The sequence below is a fragment of the Chelonoidis abingdonii genome, chromosome 5 (assembly GCF_003597395.2).
Source record: "Chelonoidis abingdonii isolate Lonesome George chromosome 5, CheloAbing_2.0, whole genome shotgun sequence".
Lineage (NCBI taxonomy): Eukaryota > Metazoa > Chordata > Testudines > Testudinidae > Chelonoidis > Chelonoidis abingdonii.
In genome coordinates this window covers 20,733,999-20,755,704 of record NC_133773.1, presented here as the reverse complement: position 1 = coordinate 20,755,704, position 21,706 = coordinate 20,733,999, and the positions used below count along the sequence as shown (strand labels likewise).

Sequence of the window (21,706 nt, the reverse complement as noted above, 5' to 3'; positions counted from 1 at the left end):
CCCCAGGGAGGGCCGCAGCAAGTAACGGGTGGGCCCAGAGGAACCGCTCTTGGTAATATGAATTCGGATATAATGAGGTAAAGCAGTCCTGTTCCCGGAAAGCTGCTTTACTGCTTTATATCCGAATTCGTGTTATATCGGACCGCATTATATCAGAGTAGAAGTGTATCTAGTTCTGAATATCAAATAAATATAGCTATTCTGTCTTGTGCATTAGGTGATTTTACAAGCTATTCCGCAAAGCATGCGGCCAATTCAAGGTCAGAATTTGTCCCTTACTATTAGTCCCTTACTTACATAACTAAACCCATGAAAACACTAGCAAGTTTTTAAAACAAAATATTGCAGACACACCTGCGGGGTTTCACATACAGATGATTTGATGAATGTCTACAGAGCTGATAAAAGGAAATGTTTTTCATATAAATGCTCAGTTAGCCTATGATTCTCACTGCCACTCAATACCATTGAGCCAACCTCTTAGCAAGATTCAAAAAAGGTTAACAAGATCATCCGAAGTTATTAATATACAACCAATCAATCAACCAAGAAGGCTGGAAGAGATGTAATCCCTTCTGCTTCAGGGTATAAACCAACTTCTCACTATTGGGAGTTAGGAAGAAGCTTTCTCTGGAGGAAAGTTACTCCACCATTGTCTACTACAGGGCTTTCTGCAATTTCATCTGAAGCATCTGTTGTGGGATAATGTCAAACAGGATACTCGCCTAAATGGGCAACTGGTCTGATACAGTATAGCAGTAGCTCTATCCCTACTTCCGCACTGGCAGCAGCCATTCTAATTGCTTTGTCATTTACTTAAAAACTGAGGAAAAGCAAAATCTCACCTCCTCCAAGAGATGCTATAGAGATATTAACTTAATCAAATGGAGGGAGCCTCTGCATAAAGTAACCCCCTCACCAACAAAATGTAGAAAACCCCACTCACCTTCTACATTCATGGCTTCCCTCAGAGCCTGCAATTTCTTCTGTCTCTCTCTGATCCTGTCAAAGGCACACGATATTGCTGCAGAGGTTGAAGACTCTGGCACCGGGCGCACTTGTTCCACTTTTTGAGGGCCGAAGACATCCAGTGCTATGCTTCCATCTGAATATCTTGCTTCCTTGTTCCTAGTGGTAGTTGAAGTCCGTACTGTAACTGTCTCATAGCGATTGCTGTGTCTGTGAGACTCTGCAGAATGGTCTGTCTCAGTTGCTTTGTTAGTTGTACACAGCAAGTCTGTGGAGGAAGCCCAAACCTTCCGTTTAGGAGCACTGTCTGCTCCAACGTTACTTTTTCCCCCCAAGTCATCTGTTCTACACCGATAAGTACAGCAAGCATCTTCACGTCCAGAGTAGTAATCTGAGGATATGCTTTGAAAAAAATCTTCCTCGCCTCTTGCTCCTCTGATGGACAGGACCCCCATAGATTTACTAAGCCCTTTGTTCAACATGGCCTGTTGAGAGAATTGAGCCTTGTGTACTTCTGATGCATCACTCATTAAACTTCGTCCTGGAATGAGAAGAATCCATCATGTATGTACTATCGGTTCAGGCACTGGAGCGCAACAAAAGTTATTGATTTTGTAAGCTATACACTATTTCAAAATGCAGCTTTTGGTTTATCGTGCAAATGTTGAAAAAATACTTCAGAGGATTCCGCACTGAATAACCCAAAACAATGCTTATGTTATCAGATACTTTCCAACATTCATTTTCCTTGTTTCTAAAATATCCAAGGGTGAATTCCTGGCCTAGTGGAGTTGGGTAACTAATAATATTTTAAAACACACAGAGTGAAATAAATATTTTAACAGTTTTCTCCCATCACCAAATGATGTTTTGAAAATAATCTGAAAAACTCCTGAAAATATTAGAGCTATAGTTTACATAATTCCCCCACTGTGCTCTAAAGGCACAATCCACATTTTTATTGCTTTATGACAAGTCTAGGTTTGTTCTACTGATTACCTGGATACACTACAGTATTGGCAGCAGTAGGAGATGACTATGTAACCTGGAATTTAAAAAATCCTGGATCTCACAGTAATTACTATTCTTGGATGATGTTAGACTCTCTTGAGTTAACTTTCTGAACTTAAGATAGGCACTTTGATCGAGTTTTCAAAAATAGAGTAATTGAATGAGCTTTTATGCTTTACGTTAAGATAGCATTTCAGGCAAGTAGGCTATTTTGAAATTACTTACAAATAATACTATCAAATGAGATATTTCTTCTACAAATGTATTTGGAAGAATGCTAAACTTTACTTAACCTCAATATCACCCCACTAGCACTGAAAACTCTCAGTGCAAGTAGAGGTTTTCATCATGAAACTTTCTGGAAACTATGGGCCCAGTTTCACAAACCCCCACTACCAGGAGAAGTACCTACAACCATAAAACCGCAAACTACTCACCGATGCAAGCATTTTGTTAAATAACACAGGGCCTGATTCTACAAACTACATGTTTGGGTGTATTTAAGTGCACGGCTACACTAGAGTTTACAGTGGCACAGCTGCAAAAGTTTCTCCCGCCAACACAGTGCTGTCCACATCAATCCTTATGATTTATTCACCCCCCAAATAACATAAATTATGCCGACTTGAGCTGTAATGTAGACAAAGTCTAAAAGCATCAAATGGCACTTGCTTAACACTACTGTGTAAAGATTTAAAAATTACTAATATTCAAGAGGTAAAACTACTAATTACTAATATTCAAGAGGATCAGATGATGCCCAACTACTGTTACTTCTCTGTTCTGTACATCTTGATACAGAAACATTTGAAAACTTTCAGTACAAAGTTATGGAAATCTGAACAAAAAACTCGACTGTGTATTCCTAACATAGAGTAGTTTAGTCCCATGTATATTACAACTCCAGAAATATACTGCTAAAAACTAGGAGGAGGATGTCTACCTGAGGTGTATGCACATTATACATGTTGATTTTCACCCCATGATAGCATCTGTGCCGGGAAAAAACAGATTGAAAACAGTCTCTGGCATGTAGCCAAGTCAATCTTTCTGCCAACCCACCTAGAGATATAGTAGTGCACATTGTCTCTCAGAGTGCACTTTTAACAATATCCCAGATGAGATATTAGCCTATATTTCTTCCCTTTGAGTCAGTCTTGAAGTCCTCTTCACCAAAGAAAACAATCCTAGAACTCAGAGTAATTTGCTGCACTGAACCTTCTATTGTGAAGGACAGTTCTGGAATCTGAACTGCTGCCCTTTATGAGAGAGTTGATCAACTCTCATCAAGAGTCACACTTGTGCATTAGGCTCCTGCTGAGCTTCCAGTGAATCTATTACTTTTTATTGTATTTTACTGAGTGCTCTAAGAGTTTCTACAAACACTCTGGAAGCTCACTGATTTGCACCCCTAAGCTTTGACTGTCTACTCTTTTCTTGTTACCATTTTGGTCTGAATAAGACCTGGCATAATAAAATAAGCATTTCTTATCCTTGCAAAGTCATTTTTAATATTGCATTCCTTTATACAGTATGCCCTAACATCAAAATACAAGATGTGGAGAAAATGTCGATTCTTGTGAGGTTTCAAGGACTCAGTGAAACCGTCCATGGTTTACTCAATGTACAAGCAGAAAGTCATATTAAAATGCAAGGCTTTGTCAAAGGGATAAAAACATTCCAAAACTGATTGTTACACAAACAAGTCAACATTCCAAAATTAGGTTTAAAGCCCTAAGCCTCAATTAAAAAAATTAAATAACCTATGGCTGGCCACCATCTTCCATGGGGCATCTGTTGATGATCTGTACCACTTATTACCCAGAAGGCCCCTGCCTAGCTCAAATGTTCAATGGCTGTCTGTTAGCCAGTTTGCACTTAAACAGCCTTCAGATGGTCATAGGCCACAATGCCACCACAAGTGAGTCTGCTGCTGCCAATGGCCCTTTCTCTCCACCCCCGCAGTGTATGCAAACGTGGTTTAGGAAAGGGTGTAAATACTGCAGCAGATGCAAACGAGTGGGTGCACTTTGGCAACACGTCAACTCATAAACATGAGAAATGTATTTCAATATTTCCACTATTTATTTAAGATTCTTGCGGAGGGTGAGGGGGGAGACATCAAAGTGAAATCACCCACTCCCAGAGTTTCAAATCTAAAAGTAAGATTTTTATCTGGAAAAATTGCTTTTGCATTGCTTCACCTTATTGTTTTACTTTCCAAATCAGACTGCCTAAACTGAAATTAAATGCATGCATAAATCTAGTGAAAGAATAATGATGTTAAAGGAAAATGAGGAATGCCTCTCCTACTCCACCACCAAAAAAAGGATGGCTATGACACCCATGTAACACTTTGACTATATTTCAGGACAACTTATGAACCATACAGGCCCAATTCAAGAAAGTATCCCTGCTCAAGAATGCTCTCCTGAACTGGGGCCATAATAGCGAACACTGTTTCCAAGCATATTATAACCACTAGTTTGGTTCACACACAGCAGCAAGCATGTCTATTGTACATTGATGGAGCGTGCAGTAAAGGACCGTGATTTGTACAAATATAGGAATGAGAAAACTTCAGGGGGAGGAGCAGGGCATCAATCTCAAGCATTGATTGTCTATTTTAGGGAATAGATGCTGGAATACTCCCTACAATAGACTCCCTGGCAAGCCCTATTAGAGGCTCTGATTATTCCAAAGGCTCAGCAATGAGGAGACTAACTCCTGACCTCAGCATGTGGGGATGTTTCCCAGTCCTTAACTCCCATGTCCACTTGATCTTTCCTGGAAAGGAGGAACGAGTGCCCTAATCAGTATCTCATCATCAGGGACTGGGAGAGTGCTCAAGGCAGCAGCATTGCCACTCATTTGGTAATTATATGGACAGGAGAGGAGCTGTCTTGACAGAAAACATTGCATGAAGTGGATGCCTGATAGATGCCCATTTCCACACTGCTATTCCATTCTGCTGATTGGGATGCTTAGAAAACCATTTTTAAATGGTTCACACATTGACTTTTGTTGCCGGTGTTCGCCTTTAACGTATGACCAAAGGGCAATCAGTGCTGGCCTTGGCATTTATGCATTAGGCTACAAAACAGTTTCACTCCAATCGCCTGTGATCACATCACAAAGCACAGGATGTGGCTGAGGACTTTTGGAAAGGGCTGTGTAAATGTTTCTTTGCATCCCCATAAATCTTCAGTCTGCCACCAGGCCACCCTGTTGCCGAGGAATGGAGAACCATCAGCTTACACTGAAGTCCGTACTGTAACAAGGTGGGGAAGGTAAAGGAACAGCTCTTCATCTAAACTGGGATTTTTTTGCACTTTGGTTGAATTTTAAGTATTTTTTCCCCTTTTCCTGCATTTCACTGTGGATCACAGAATAAACAGCAATATTATTGTAACACAAGTGCTCAAAATATCACCCCTTTCCTCACAAGCTCACAGCTGTAGAAACATCATAAAGTTAAAAAAATCACTGCTCTTGCTCATTCCCTCCCTAGATGTCTTTATTCCTTTTTATTTCCTCCTGTTCCGCAGCTCATTCTACATTATTTTTCTCCCTGCTATTCTCTCTCTCTCTGAAATGCAGCATCTCCTTTCCCAGTCTTTTTTCTTCCCAATTCGTATTCATACTCTTCTCTCCACCGCTTTGTTCTCCCCTATGTTTTCTCTTCCTCCTTAGTCTCATCTTTTGTTCCTCATTCCATCATTCTCATCTGGTCTCCTCACACTGCATCTTTAAGGTCTTCCCCACCACATGCACACTCGAATTCCAAATGAGCACTGACTGAACTAGTATATAATTCTTTTCAAGCAGCTGTTCAATAGTCATCACTACTGTGATGTAGTTATTAACCCCATTTTACAGATGGGAAAATTAGGTGACTTGGTCAAAGCCACAGAGGGATTCCAATCCAAGATGAGAATACACTTGCTTAGGTCTGTAGACAATGCTGACCCTTACATATGACTTACATAATCCTCTACAGAAATGCTATTTTGAAACTACTTACATCAAGACTCCTTAGAGGGCCATAGCAGATCTGTCTCATGCAGTTTTATAGCCACAGATCCATTTCTCCAGCTAATCAATTGGTAGGCTGTGTATTGTAGCACGGAGGCTAGTATTGCCATAAAAAATATAAAACTTTTCCTTCCATTCAGTTTAAGTCAGCACTATTTGATCTGGTTTAACATGGCCTTTATCCTGGTGATTTGATCACTCTAGCTGTAGGAAAAAGTTTATTTATTTATTTGTATACTCTTGATTTTTAACTGTGTGCATGATCACTTTAAAATACTGGAAAGATTATGAGGGAAAGCCACATATGAGACTTAAATAACCAACACAGAGCAGAAAGGGAATTTGGCTGGATAAGGCCAGGATTGTGCACTTTTGTGCCTCTGAAGTAGAGAGTGACAGATGACATGCTTACTGTGAACTTCTTAGTCTAAATCTAAATTATTAAAGGGAAATGGAAGATGGATGGCCTGGTGGTTACATTTGTGGACTGGGACTCTGGAAACCTGGTTTCAGTTTCCTGATCTGCCACTGACATTTTGTGTGACCTTGGACAAGTTATTTAGTTGCTCTCTGCCTCAGTTTCCCATTCATAAATTGGAAGGATAGTACTCCCCTACCTCACAGAGGTACTGCAGGGACAATAAATAATTGTGAGGCATTGAGATACTACACTGTTGACCATATAAGTACATATGATAGACAGCCTGGCCTTTCCCTCAAATTACCCTTGGAAGACTCAGATGCCAGGAATGGGAGGAAGGAGCAGCAGGATGTAGCCTCTCTTATCACCTTTAGCACAGAGGTTAGGGCACTCACATGGGAGGTGAGAGATCAAGGATCAATTTCCCTCTCCGCCTGATGTGAAGAAGGGATTTGAACTTAGGTCTCCCACATGCTAGGTGAATACCCTAACCTAGCATACACAACCGTTTGCTTTCCCTGTCCCAGTGACTATTAGGTTATTATGAATGACAATGAATCATCATTGAGCTAGGAACAAAGAGTGAGGTTGACTCTGTAACTCCCCTGCAATGATATCCACATTTGCAAATTTGCGTGGTACAATTACTACCAAAGGGCCAAATTCTGCCATCTTTACTCACACTGAGTAGAACATCACTCTCCAAGTAGTCTCACTGATTTCCCTCTGAGCACGAACGCCAGACTCTGTCCCTAAACAAGCTCCATCTATTAGTTTGCCTCTAGCAGCGCATTAACAGGGTAGTGTAGGAAATTGATCAGATGTTATGTAACGGTGGATGCCGTCAATGCAGTTTATCTGACGGTTCTAGAACGCAGGTTATATTTATTCTCATTGAGAGAATATAGTTCAAGCCTTTTAAAACACTTTCCCCTATTTTTTTTCCTGGCCAATATAAAATATAGTTTCCTATTCAGGCATACGATTACATCTTCTGTCTATATATAGCTATCAGTGTGGGACTGGCAGCTCTGTAAAGAGGAACTGATTACACTAAAGTTTAAAAAGATCTCCCAGACCAGCTATCACTGCAGGATGCAAACAGAAAAATCCTTATCACAAAACAAAGCCGCTAGTCACTCAAATGAGAGAGGGAGGCTCATAAAAGAAGTTGGATTTACAATCCCTTAGGGCAGACTGGGAGCCAGAAAGGAGATAACAGAGCCAGAAGTGGCCTGGGGGTTGCTTGCTAGAAACACCCCTTTCTGTTCCCCTCCCCACTTTTTTTTTTTTTTTTTGAGGAGAAATCCCAAGTAACAGATTAAAGTTACTGCATTCTTTGTAAAGAACACGAGCTGGGAGAAATTACCCTTTGAAGAGCTGAGAGTAAAAAGTGGCAAGAATGCAAACATTTTAGCCCTGCACATGTCGTTTTTTACTAGAACAGATGTTATGAAGGAACCAAAGAACTCCAGGTATTTTGGGTAGCTGAGAAATTTATTCTGCTAACACTTCACCAAGCAGCATTTTGCCTTTGTAACCTCTCTTGCCCTCTCAGTATCCCTTCTACATGCTCTTCTCGGACTAATGCCTAAATGGTCACATCACTTCCCTCTTGATATCCAAGGACACCAAAAGCTGATGAAGGTCACACAGCTGGTCGGTTGCAGCACCAAGTCACTTGACATCTCTGCCATTATCTCCCCTCTTGCCTTTTGTCTGCCTTCTCTGTTTAGGTTGTAAAATCTTCAGGGAAGGAACCATCTCTTACTATGTGTTTGCATAACAGTACCCGGGAGCTGAAAGCACCACTGTGACACAAATAAGAAAAAATGGGCTGGATTTCAAATCCTTTACTGGCTTGCTATCTGTTTTGCAAGACTCATGAAGATATTCTCCACCTACACATTTCTGTTTTTTTAATGCTGAAAAAAAAGATGACAGTGCCAGTGACTAACTTTCCGAATAAACTACTCTGCCATACTTACTGTTATGTGAAAAACAACGAACTTGGGTTTAGGAGGAAATAGTTTAGAATGAATTATGCCAGTTCAGATATGTGGGGGACACCAGTGAATTTGATTTCTCTGCAGACTGATTGCTGCCTTTTCTTCTCAATAAAAGAACTAAAGCAGGTTATTAAAGAAATCTCCTTGCCTCCCTAACAAACAGGCACAACTATACATTACAAACTTCTGCCGTCAGTTTTTGCTGAGTGGCTAAATTAAAGAAAAAAATATTCAGGAGACCACTAATTAAGCACTACAGTTTTCATACAGAAATGTCATCTCATTTGTTCCTTTGATGTTTTAAACACTTTAATAATCACCTTTAGAATGCATCTGCTATTTTTACAGCTTGTAATTATAGCATGCAAATTAAATGGAGAGTGTCAACACCTAAGATTTCATCCAGGACTGCTGAATCATTTCCTGCCCTAGTTTAATACATTCAGAGGAATACAACACACACAAAGATAAGGCTGCTCACTTTGACGAGTCCCTTAGAAATGATTCTTCACTTTATACAGTGGGCGCATATTCTCTTAGGGTAGTCCGAGGTTGAGAGTTTGCTGGATAGCCCACCCCCACTTAACATTCAGTCTTAACAATCCTATGATTTTAGCACCCTAAACACATCAAAGGTAAGTCGGAGAAATTTGTGGATGGGAAGAAAAAGCAAGAAACAAACTGAGGAAGCATCTTTAAAGGGGGAAAGATAGTCCTCCAAGAGACACTTTTTCTCCTCCCTTTTGCTCTTACAGCCCAGTGATAAAAGTTTGAACATAGCGGATAAATAAATGAGGACAATGACCAAGATTTCCATAACAATCGGAGCTCAACGAACAGGACCTGATTTAAATAACTGAGTGAGTGGGCTCGTGAGTGTGCATGAAGCCTCAGTAATTACACAGATGGTTCCACAGATTAGTTTAGATGGGACACAAAATCAGATTGCATTTTTTTGTTTCTTGGTGGCTGAACATGAGTATTCACGTCCATGGCGTGAATACTCATGGTTTTGAGTATGAAACTCACTATCTGCAAATATTTCCCAATATTTACTTGAAGTTTTTTTCTGCCACTTTCCCTACCAAGAAATTCATTCACTAGGATATTCATATTAATGGACAGGGAATCCAAAAGAGGTGCAAAGACAAATTAGATAAAGTGAATTCAATTGTTTGTTGGAATGAATATTCACATTTCTAAAAAAAAATAGCTACAGTTTTTTGTTTTGTTTTTAAAGGGGTAACAAGATAGAAAAAGAAAATGCTAAAAACATTCTGTGCATTTTAGGAGTATAAAAATATTTGATTTATACAACCGAAGTGGAAAATATTTTGAGATATTTGCCCAGCATTAGTTATTATGCCATGGCAACTGGAATTTGAACCGAGGAAACTAGCTTGTGAACTGATCAAAAGGCCAATGGTTTTCACAGATTTTGCACAAAGATCTGGAAATTACATGACAAATGTCACTAGGAGTGGATGGGTCACTATAAAAAACTAATTCCCCCCTGCTGATACTCCAATCTTCTTCTCAACTGTTTGAAATGGGCCACCTTGTTTACATTGGCCTCATTAGCACTACAAAAGTGATTTCCACTCCAGCTGTTAAGAATAGAACCACTTCCACCTTAGTTGAATTGGCTCATTAGCACCGACCCCCCCACTTGGTAAGGCAACTCCCATCTTTTCATATGCTGTGCATTTATACATCCCTACTGCATGTTCCACTCCATGCATCTGATGAAGTGGGTTTTAGTTCATGAAAGCTTATGCCTAAACACATTTGTTAGTCTCTAAGGAGCCACAAGGACTCCTCGTTGTTTTTGTCAACCTAAGCATATTTCTCAATTCAGCACATCAATTTACTACTTCATAAATTCAGTCTATGGAAACAGATATTAGTTATTTGTGCATCACAACACTTCAGCATTCTCAAACTGATAGTGTAAACTTCGTGACACATCTATATTATATATTAGTTCCATGTGTGACAAATTTTCCTAATGACTTTCACACTGGCAATTCAGTCTCAAGCCCACACAAATGATAAACTGTATAATATAAAGAGGAGAGAGGACAACATTATCCTTTATTTACTTTTCAATAGCACATTTGTATGTTGGCTTTCTACCCGAGGTTCCTCATTCCAGGCCTATCATTAATGTAATTGGTACTAAATTCAAGTTCCTGCTTTGCCAGAGGCTAGAAGCTCTGCCCTTAAGGGAAGCTGAGCTACATGGATATTGACAGAATTAGTACCAATGACAGGAACACAGGTATAAAAATAGAAATATCAAAGGTGTAAATTCTCTGGAGTCTACTGCAGTCTGGTTGTCACTAAGTAACTTACAGATGTTCCCTGGGTTCCGCAAGACCTGATTTACTCAAATTCGCACTTATAGAAAAAGTTCCATAAGCCAGAAACAGGATTTTTGAGTTGCGGAAATTTTTGCATAACGTACAGGTATACTTTTCCAACTTCCAAAATTCAAGTAACGCAAGGCTTTCCCGAATGGAATGACTGCATAAGTCAGGGGGCGTCTGTATTGTATAATCATCTCTCTTCGCTCATTGCTAGTTTTTAAATGGTTTACAAAGCTGAAATGCCAAATTGGAACTGAGAATTATTCTCATTCAGGGTTACTATCCTGATTCCGTACTCCCTAGGAACTGAATACAGTGGGAATCAGGTACAGCAGCTACCAAAGAGGAGGAGAACCTGTAAATTGGAAGGTGGTGTTGAGAGCAAGATGTCTTGATGAATAGAACTGAAAGCTAGCACCAGGAGGTGAAGGACTGGGAGAAGATGCTGGGAATCAGGAGGGCATGTATCTTAGGCAGAAGAAAAGGCTTAGGATTTGAACACAGTGTGGACCAGACGTGAAAACCAGCTCGGGAGCAGGACAAGCAGCCAACAGAGGGAGAAAATAAAGGAATATGGGTTCGTCTCTTAAAAGACAGGGAAGGAGAAGGACTTAATGTAGTAAGAACACAGTTATTTTGTTTTTGACGCCTGAGGGAATTATGTACCAAAAAATTAAAAATTATAAACACAATATTTTTAAGTTCTGCAAATTTTATTTGTCAATAAATAAATGTGGCTCCAGCATGGCAGTGGGGATCACAGGCCCTGACTGCATGTGAGATGGGAGATCACCCTAAACTCTCACCTTCCTTGGTACAGGAACGTGGCAGTGAGGCTCCACCTGACCCTGACAGTGCAAGGGCTGGGCCTACCACCAAAACACCCCAGGGCCCTGCCTCTCTGTGCCACGTGCACCAGGTATGGGTGGGCAGTCTCAGCCCAGCAGGAGCTAAGTGTAGAGAAGCTTAGAGTGGGGAGATCCAGGTGTGGGGTGAGAGATTTCTGTGTGGAGCGATCTGGGTGTGGGCCGCTCAGTGGGAGATCTGGATGCACAGGGGCTTGTTGGGGGGTTCTGGGTGCAGGGCTAATGGGATTCAGCAGGGGATCCGAGTGAAGGTGGTTGGGGCTCAGCGAGAGGGGGTCTGGGTGTGGGGGGCTTAATAGGGCAGGTCCAGGTGCTGAAGGAGTGGGGTTTGATGGGTGGGGGTCCACGTGCAGCTGGTTGGGGATCAGTGGGGTCTGGGTGTGAGGGGCTTGTCAAAGGGGTCCAGGTGGGGGGAAGTGGGGCTTGTCAGGGTGAGGGTTCAGTGGGCCTGTTTAACAGAGGAGCCCAAGCTGCTGCTGAGGGGATGCCAAATGCTGAGCTCCTACTTCCCCATCCCCTTTTCTTCTCCATCCCTTCCCTTCACTCCCACATTCCCCTCCCCCTGTTCTATTCCACCCCCTTCCTTCCCCACTGCCTCTTCCCACCACTCCCACCCCTTACCCAGTCCCACCCCAGGCACTCACTGTTGCACAGAAAATAGGAAGGCTCCCAGCACACAAAAGGGGAGCAAGACTGGCACTAGGATTCAAGAGGTGGCATTCAGCTGCTCAGTCTGCAGAGCTGAGAGACAGTCTCCTTCAGCTGGGGAGCTCTGCTCTTGCAGAAATGGGGGGCAGTGGTACGTAACCCCATGTGCCCATCATGCCTCACCCCGGTTTGGGGGGGAATCCCCCCCAAAACTGAGCCCATGGTCACCCCTGTGATACTACACCCATATTCTTCATAGAGGTATTGTTATGATATGATTATGGCATAACTATGATGTATTTTATACAAGATAGGTCATGTGAGATATCACTGAAAAGGTTATGATTTACTGAATATGATTATCCTATTTGTATGCATGTATTATTTTGGTATCTGAAGTTAGGAATATTGTCTATGCATCAAATGTGTTTACACCTGGGGAATGCCCACTAGGCAGAATGCAATCAATCTAGATGGCTGGCTGGGAAGGGCCATCAGGGAGAAAAATAGGTCTTAGAAGATGCTAATTGCCCACCAGTGAGCCTTCCTGAGGACCCTGCAAAAAGCTTTCTAGACATGGCTGCTATGGCCCTATAGGGACATGTGACCAAAACACCCAGTACTGGACTCCATCTTGAAATACCAGTGTTTTTCGACGGAAAGGTGTGGGAACCAACTAAGCCTGGTGACTAAGAGTTCCCGCCATATGCAAAAGCTATTTAAGACAGGGAGTGACATCATCATGGCTCTTCTTCACTGACTCCCCACCCGAGAAGACTGCTGGAAACACCTGAGAAACAAGGACTGAACTGAGTGAGGGGGCGAATTTCATGAGTTCTCTGTGCAGCACAAGACAGCATAATTTTGGGTTGACCCTTCAAAGGGGTGTGTGCACTTGAGTAACTGGGCAGTTCCTTAACTGAGCCTTCCCATGCAGAGCTGATCTCACCATCTGTGTGAAGCTGCAGCTGGGTGTGTCTTCACCTGTATGAGGGCTGGAAGGGGACTGAGAGCCTATCACAGCAGTACAATGTAAAGGGAGTCCAGGCTGGTGGGTCAGGTGGGCTCAGTGGTATCCCTGTTCCAAGAGGCAACCCATCAGAGCCCCCATTCCCAACGCGGCTTCCCTTTCGTTCCCTGCCATTTTCTGCAGGGAAGCACAGGAATTCTGCGGGGGGATGGGGTGTTTTCTGCTGGCATACAGTCACACAGAATCCTCCCAGGAGTAAAAGTTTTTATAGCCAGAGGGAACCTTATCCATATAATACCAGCCTAGCACAGAAGTGAGTTTGGTAGCTGAAATACACTCTCACAAGTTGATAGCACCATCTGTCCAGAGAGGGGAAAGAGAAGTGGCCAGCCAATCTTTTAACTTTGCATAACCTCAAGGAGCCAGATGCTGCATCTCAGCTGAACTTTCTGAGTAAATTTTTTTTTTTTAAATTCCCTTCTTAACCAGTTCAGAGGAGCAGGCATCATATGTACTGAGGAATGCAAAGAAAGCAGGGTGAAGGGAAGAATATCCTGTCCTATGTTGTCTTATAAATAAATCATATAGGTTACAGTGGGAAAACACCTGTTAGATGATCTCATCCTTCCCCTGCAAATACAAAGTATAGTCCCTAGAGAGAGGATACACTAGACATTAAACAGATATTACTGCACACTAGAACTGAGCCAGAAACCCGTGAAGATGCTATAACAAGATGGCTTGTTATAGTACCAATCTCTGAAGTTAAGCAGTAAAACCCAAACATAACTATATGTTAACAGCAAAACTTAAGACTGTAAAGACATAAAATTACTTCTGCTAAAGACAGTCTTATAAGTTGTGTGTATATGAACAAAAAGAAACAATCAAACAAATAGAAAATCCACACTCATTTGAGAAGAAAAGATTTTAAGTTAAGGACAATTATATTTCTTGGGGGATGGGGGAGAGAACAAACAAATGTTGCAAAAAAAGCTAAGGTACTAAGTGCTATATTACGGTTGTAGAAAGCAGTGACAGCGCATGTGCGAGAGTGAGACAAAAGGAATACTGCATCATCAACTGTTCCTAAAGGCATACTGCCTGTAGAGGACAGCAGGAAAAAAAAAATCAGCAAAAGAGGGCTCTTAAGAGAAACTCCACCTCTTATTTGGAAGAGCAGCCTACCATTCCATCCCAGCACCTAGCCCTAAAGCCCCAGTCAGTGCGGAACGGTTGCAGGGGCATGGGCTAGTTTTGCCGTCTTTGTGGTTTCTAGCACTACCGGCAATCTAGTAGCTATCTTGATGCTTGCAATCCCTTCCAGGCTACTATGTTTTTTAAACAACACAACAATAACAAGAAGAGATGAAAAACAGAGAGTAAAATAATTTTGTACCCTGTTTGGTGGTGGCAGATGGGCAGAGACTGACAGTAACATGTGAAGAGTTGAACACCTTATGTACCTTCTGCGCAATGATAAATCTGAGCAATTGTGTCCATTCACTGTTTGAGAAGTGAGCAGTAACTGCTGGTAGTGAAATACCACATTTGCATGCATGTATTTTTAGGCTAGAATTGACCATTATGATCATTTAGTCTGGTCTTCTGCACAATTCAGGAAAAATGAGTCTTGGTTCAAACCCATAATTTCTGGTTGCCCTAGAACATAAATCTAGTCTTGATTTAAAGATTTCAAGCAATGGCGAACTGGTAAATTGTTCCAGTGGTTAATTATTCTATATCAGATACCTCCCTCGAGATATCTGGCATGTGAATAAACCCAAGTTCAATGCACAGTTGGAACTGCATGTCTTTAAAAATTACGTTCTACACAATTCTTATTCACCTGCCATCAATTGGACTTAAGCATGCACTTAAGTGTTTAGCTGAACAGTGCTCTGGTGTACTAACCATCAGGCTTCTGAGTATGTGAATGTGAGTTCTTCCTCTCCTACTACACTCATTTGGCTGACTAAGCATCCTAGATTTCTTCCATAAGGCTTTCATCATCCTGACCACCCAGGACCATTTACCTGTGGGAAGTCCCTTCCCTCTCAGCCTATCCCGAATGGCCTGGCTTCTGTCTGTCTGCAATTTTCTTTCTCCATTGCAGGAAAGCTGATCGACCTGTAAACAGGCAGTAATACAATGTCAAGTGTTCTGACAAGACCATGTTACCATGAAGACTGGATACTTCAGAACAAAAGGCCAACACATTTAGCAGGACATTGTCTTTCTCAGGCAAATAAAGTCGTCATACAGTATTTACATTAGTATGGCTGTGGAAATTCAGAATTTCTTCATTGAATTGGGATTATCAATTTGGATTTCCCCCAGGGTTATGTTTTAGGAACCCTTCCCTTATTAGTATCACTTTAGTAATATTTGTTCAATACATGTTTGGCATACTTTCCCCCCAAATAAACAGAAAACAATTCCATAAATCTACAACATAAATATGTTCCATTACAGTAAATGGCAACTAGAAGAATTAAAATAGCTTTAGATATTCCAGGATGTACATATTCAGTTTGCTAAATTATGGTTTGTACCTACTATTAAATGCAAGCTTATGGATGATATTTTAGGCTAGTACCCATAGTAGCTCTATTGGATGCCCATACAATAGCTTTAATGATTTCAGAAAAGTGTTTCCTTCAGTGTTTCCATAATTCAAAGAACAAAAAAAGGAAATTCCAACTCTTTGAGATATTTTATCACAGCGTCCCAACTTCTAAAAATAAATGTTAATTCAATATATACATTTATCTGATTCTGGATACTTGCATACAAATAATTCAAAGAATCTTTTTAAATTGCACTGATAATTTTTACTCTAGCCTTTCTGTAAATTAGAAACTAACTCAAGAATTAGAATTGCAGCTTGTGAAAAATCAAGTTACTTTCTATCTAGTACAATTACAATGCAACCCAATGACTATTAAATAGGTTCAATCAGTGATCTCCCCATTCACCCTTTACAAAATATTTTAAAAAGGAAATGCACCCAATGACATTTTAAGATATTTTGCATTTCAATGGATAATCTCCTATACAGTTCAAGAGGAAACATTTAAAGTACAACAATGCCTAATCAGGGTCAACAGATATGTACAGGAACACACTTCTAAACTGGCTGCTCTATATAATCCTGAGCAATAGCAGCACAGTTCCCATATATAAACAGTGTATGTACATCATTAAGTTGGCATTTCAAGGATATGTACAGAAAAACAGCAACGGGACCTATTTGTGTACAATGGAATGAAACTGGGGAGTGAAGACCAGCTCAGTGCATAAAGAAAACAATCGCACCACAATGTCACCAACATTCTGATGATACCCGGTTCTATTTTTCTTTCTTGTTTAGTGTGAACAATGTGGTCTCAGATATTCCAATGACTTGGTGAAACAGGGAGATGGATGAAAGACAGCTGGCTAAGACTCTGTTCAGGCAAAACATAGGTGATGTTGATTGGTAGAGGGAAACAGAAGAACTAGCAGAATCTCAACAAGTAACACCTCAACTGAAGTTTTTTTAATACTCCTCCCACTTATTAAGGTGGGGCACAAACAGGGGCTTTGGATGGATTCACCTTTGATCCTGGAACTTACAGATAGGCATTTTCAGCCACTACTACCTTTTCCATCGATGCTGGCCAAGATAAAGGGCTGGTCAAAGTCATTCACATCTTTGTCACCTCCAGGCTAATAGTACGCTAATGCACTATTAGCTGGGACTGATTATGAAAGCCATGTGGCAATTAAGACTGATACAACATAGAGCTAAGCAAGAGACATCATACAAGACCATTCACACTAGTGCTCTGCTCTTTACTGGTTGCCTGTAGGTCACAATCCAACCCTATTTTAAAAACTCTGAATTTGCTGGGGCCTGGTTGTCTCAATTACTGCCTCTTGCTCTGCATTGTAGAAGAATAGCTACACTGAGTTACCATGGAGGAGCTGAGATACCACACTGATGATCATTGGAGAGAGATAGATTCATCTACCATTCTTAGGCTGCCAGAGACCAGAGTATGCCTCACAGCTCTCTCTCTGGAAGGCCTGTGGGTAGGGAATCAGTGATGGCTGGAGATTCAACTGAGCCAGAGTTATATCTCTTCATGCAGCAATTTACCAACCAGATTAGCAAGGCCCTGACAGCACTAGAATCTCCCATCTCAAGAAACAGGATATCAAGCAATGCACTTTTCCGTGATTATACTGGTGCCATGTGTCCAGGGATCCATTTTTACACCAGCTACATCTGAGTGGTATCCACGAGAACTGAAACGGCCACAAGGTCAGCCTCCAAAGAGGTGGGATGATTTCCTAACAAGGAGATATGGACAAACATGGCAAAAGATGGCCAGAGCGAGAGAAGATTGGAAGACGTGTTGTGATTGGCTCAGTCTTAACTGATGAAAGACTGACAGTCTACGCAGTAATAATTCATCGAGTTCCAAAGGGTTGAAGCAGTAGAATACTGTAGTAACATAGCAGTGAATCAGAACCACAGTATCCAAGACCTATGGTCCAGCAATTCTGTAGAAATACTTTGCTTGAGTTGTCTGATTGCCATTATTAGAGATAATTTATAAATGAAAAATACTGGGAGAAATACTGTTTGGCACCATGAACAGTTAGCAAGCTCCATTTCTATTCAGAGTCCTAAAATTATTTAACCATCCCATGAATATGTTGTAACATTGTAGCGAAGGGTGAGGTTGCCAGTCAGGAATGGTAACTTTGTGAGATGAGTTAATGTCATTCTTTTTGCATATGAAAATAATAAGTGCATGTGTCATAATAATATGAATTCCCTGTCAGTAATAATGGCTGACAGCTGGGTAAAATCTCAGAAGAACTTAAAAGTCTGGTGACACATTCCCTTATTTCCTTCAATAAACAACTGTCCATAACAGAATTTAAAATGTAAAAGAGAAATCCAGTTAGCTAAAACAAGTGTTAAACACCCTGCCCCATACATCTATTCCAATTTTTGTTTTTTATCATCATATTTGCCTATATTTTAAAAAAATGTTTCTCCCCATTGCTGTGTGGAAGATCCAACACAACGAGAAACTGACCTTACCAGAAAAACTGCAAAAGTGACCATATATAGTGCTGCCAAATGCATGAAGTCAACTAACAAAAATTAGAAACCATGTTTTCCATTAAACTTTCAGTAATTGCTCTTTCTTGTGTTGCTTGTGATAAAAGCAGGTAAAAAACATTCAGACAGAAGTTAATTTTTAGACCGAGTGTCCCTTTAATATAAGTTGGGAAAAATTACAAACAAGAAGCAAGTCTGTTAGGAGAGAGACTTTGAACCAATTTCTTCACTGTGTTTTTGCAATTCTCATTTATTGCTCAACTGCTTGTAAACACTTACCCCAGAAAGGCTTCCTAGAACCAGTTTAACCAACTGTTTCACATATGAGAAAGAAGGTGCACAATGACTGTTCCTTATGTGAGCACTGCAGGCATCCAGAACCGTCCGTACAGACACACGGGCATAAAAGACATCTTCGCACATTCCAAGCAGTATGCTGTTTAGGTGATCCCCAAGTTTGATAGGCTGATTACAGAGGAGAGAAGGAATAAAAAAAAAACAACAGACAACAGCACTTAAATATCTATCAACCACATATGCAAATAGGTTGATTTTCTAGAGTTTCAAATTACTTTCAATACTAATTCATTTTGGTACTTCTGAAAATTCCACCTGATATGCTCCATCTGCAACACATTTCCTTGACAGGGGAAGCAGTTTGATCTAGTGGCTACGGTTCAGGGGATCTAAATGCAGGATATGTCACTAACCTGTTTCATCTTGGGCTATTCACACAGTCTGTAAAGTATTATTATACTTGTCTACCAAGGACACTAGGACTAATTAAGATTTTTAAAACACAGTCTTGAAAAATAACTATATTCATTGTAACTGCTAACCATAAGGGACTAACCATGGAGACAGTATTTGCAGGAACTTGCTGATGAGCTCTGACAAGTGTACTGAAAAAGCTTCTACAACCCTTTAGCTAGTCCAAGATTTTACTTCAACTAGATTTGTAGTTTCATATTCCAGAAAGGTGTTGGATTGACTCGTCAAGTCTCTTATGGCTAGCAGTAATACTGGAGATGGCATTTATTATTACTCAAGATTATCTAATGTTTAAAAATCCTTTCTAGAGTCCAGAAAAGTTTTTAGATATTATTAGAAAAGGGGCAGGACTGAAGGAGCAAAGTGATTGGCTACGTAAGTGAAGCCCTGTAATTATGGGACAACACCCATAGGGTTGGGAACTACTTAGCCTTAATTTTTTCCCATCCAAACAGTCAATCCTATCATATTCTAAGTGGAATAACACTCCAGGGTATGCAGTAGTCAGTGATAACACCACTTCCCAGACACTGTAGGCACTTGGCCTTCAGCACTGTGTCTCACTACGCACCCAAGGTGGGCGGTTATCAAAGAAATACATGCCCTGTCGTGTGTTGTTCTTTACTGAGCACATTAAGTTGCACAGTATTTCTTTCCATTTATTTTTGAAGCTTACTATAAAAATTTATTCTGCATCACCCAGGTTTAACATACAGAATTAATATAGTGTTTTACCATATACACACTAATAGGCACTACTGTCTTTCAATTAATTTTTTTTAAGGGAACAATTTTTCTCTCTCTCGAATCACAGAAATCATTCTTGCATGAAACCTGGTACACAGCAAAGAAGCTAAAACAACATATTCATCAGCTAAAAACATCAACAAACATTTATAAATTGTACATCTTACATCTGTGTTACAATAGATAAACTTCCAGGATTAAGGACAACTTAAAAGATGAAGATTTAAATATTTTAACTTTTTATAAAGGTAGATCTGTGAGTTCTGCTGGAATGTTAGCTACTAGCACTTACCACATGCTTACAGGACGGGTAAGATAAATTCACCAGATGAAAGTTGCTCTATTCTAGGGTGACAACAGTTGATTTTCCTTTTAAAGTAGCTGAAGTGCTCACAATAGCTATAGCCAATTCCCTCCATGTTTCCATTGTATTTTTCTCTCTTCAGTGCCTCACAACTTTCTAAAACTTTCACCTTTTGGGCTGAAATTATCCATACCTGGTCTCTGCCTCAGGGTGATTCTACCTCCCTCTTCCTCCCACTTCTTCAGATTATAAAGTAGAGCAGGTCAGCTGTTTTTGAGAATGAAGGAAAAGGGAAAAGCCCACAACACTTTCCCCATTATAAAAATATTTTGCAGTCTACACTGATGTAACACACACACACACACACCAAGAGACAAAGAAAAACACAGTCTATAGTAGAGGTATATTATAAGCCACAGCCAGGGCTGAGAGGGGTTACAGAACTGCTGTGTAGCAATGCACACCCCCTCAGGCATATGGGAATAGATGATCCATCCTTTTAATGAGCACAGTTTGCTTTCTCCCACATAAGCCCTGTTCTGCTGGATGGTGCGTACGCAGGGGTGGAGTCACAGTCTCTTCCTTTACCGAATCTAGTGTCATTACCCGCACTCTTCAAATCCTAACCATCAAGCATATAAAGGACCGGAGATTGGGCACAGACCCAGAATTGGAGCCCAAAAGAACTGGGAGATCTTTGTATCCTCTTCCCACAACTTGTACACCCGCATAGGGTCAACCACAAACCCTTACCATTAGCTACAGAACATACAAAATGAAGGAAAGAATTGAAAGCCCCTCAGAGCAGGGACTGTCTTTTTGTTCTCTCTTTGTACAATGTCTAGCACAATGGGGTCATGGTCCATGACTAGGGCTCTTGGGCATGACTGTAATACAAATAATAAATAATAATAATTGGTCTTTGGTCTCGTGGTTAAGGCACTGGATTGGGATTCAATTTGAGGTCTGCCACAAACTTCCAGGGTGACAGTGGGCAAGTTACAGTCTCTCTCTGTCTCAGTTTGCCCTAGGTAAAATGAGACTATAATCCTCTCACATTTTTGTCAGTCTTGTCTATTTAAAGTGTTCACTCTTCGGAACAGGGACTGTCTCTTATTATGGAACTCACCTACCACAATGCAGCCATGATCTCTGTTGGCATCTCAAGATGCTATGATTATATAAATAATATTGAAGGACTGTATTTTTCTAAAAATATCCTAATAGTTACAGAACATATTAATACTATCATGAAGGAGATGACATTTGGTAAACGCCGAAAGCATGTGCTTTGAATTAAGAACTCAACGACAATCTGTAACCCCCCAAAGAGTCCATTAGCACAGCATAATGAACTTCTGGATGAAACTCTTCAGAGGATGCTTTGTTTTTCCATTCTAACCAAATGATCCCTGCATGCAACGAGATTACTCTTTGGTTTTGGGAGGAAATAATGGTTTTTTA

The 21,706-nt window shown here is 40.7% G+C and overlaps 1 protein-coding gene across 9 annotated transcripts in view; it reads right to left on the bottom strand.

The window, feature by feature from the left end:
• PTPN13 (protein tyrosine phosphatase non-receptor type 13) overlaps positions 1–21,706 on the bottom strand; it is a 187,367-nt gene that overhangs the window by 88,200 nt on the left and 77,461 nt on the right. For all 9 annotated transcript variants that reach the window (XM_032800220.2, XM_032800218.2, XM_075066128.1 and 6 more), the window contains exons 5-7: positions 18,700–18,885; positions 15,335–15,428; positions 947–1,510 (exon numbers count right to left, since the gene is read on the bottom strand). In XM_032800220.2, the coding sequence (XP_032656111.1) occupies positions 947–1,510; positions 15,335–15,428; positions 18,700–18,885 (844 nt within the window). The remainder of the gene's footprint in view (positions 1–946; positions 1,511–15,334; positions 15,429–18,699; positions 18,886–21,706) is intronic.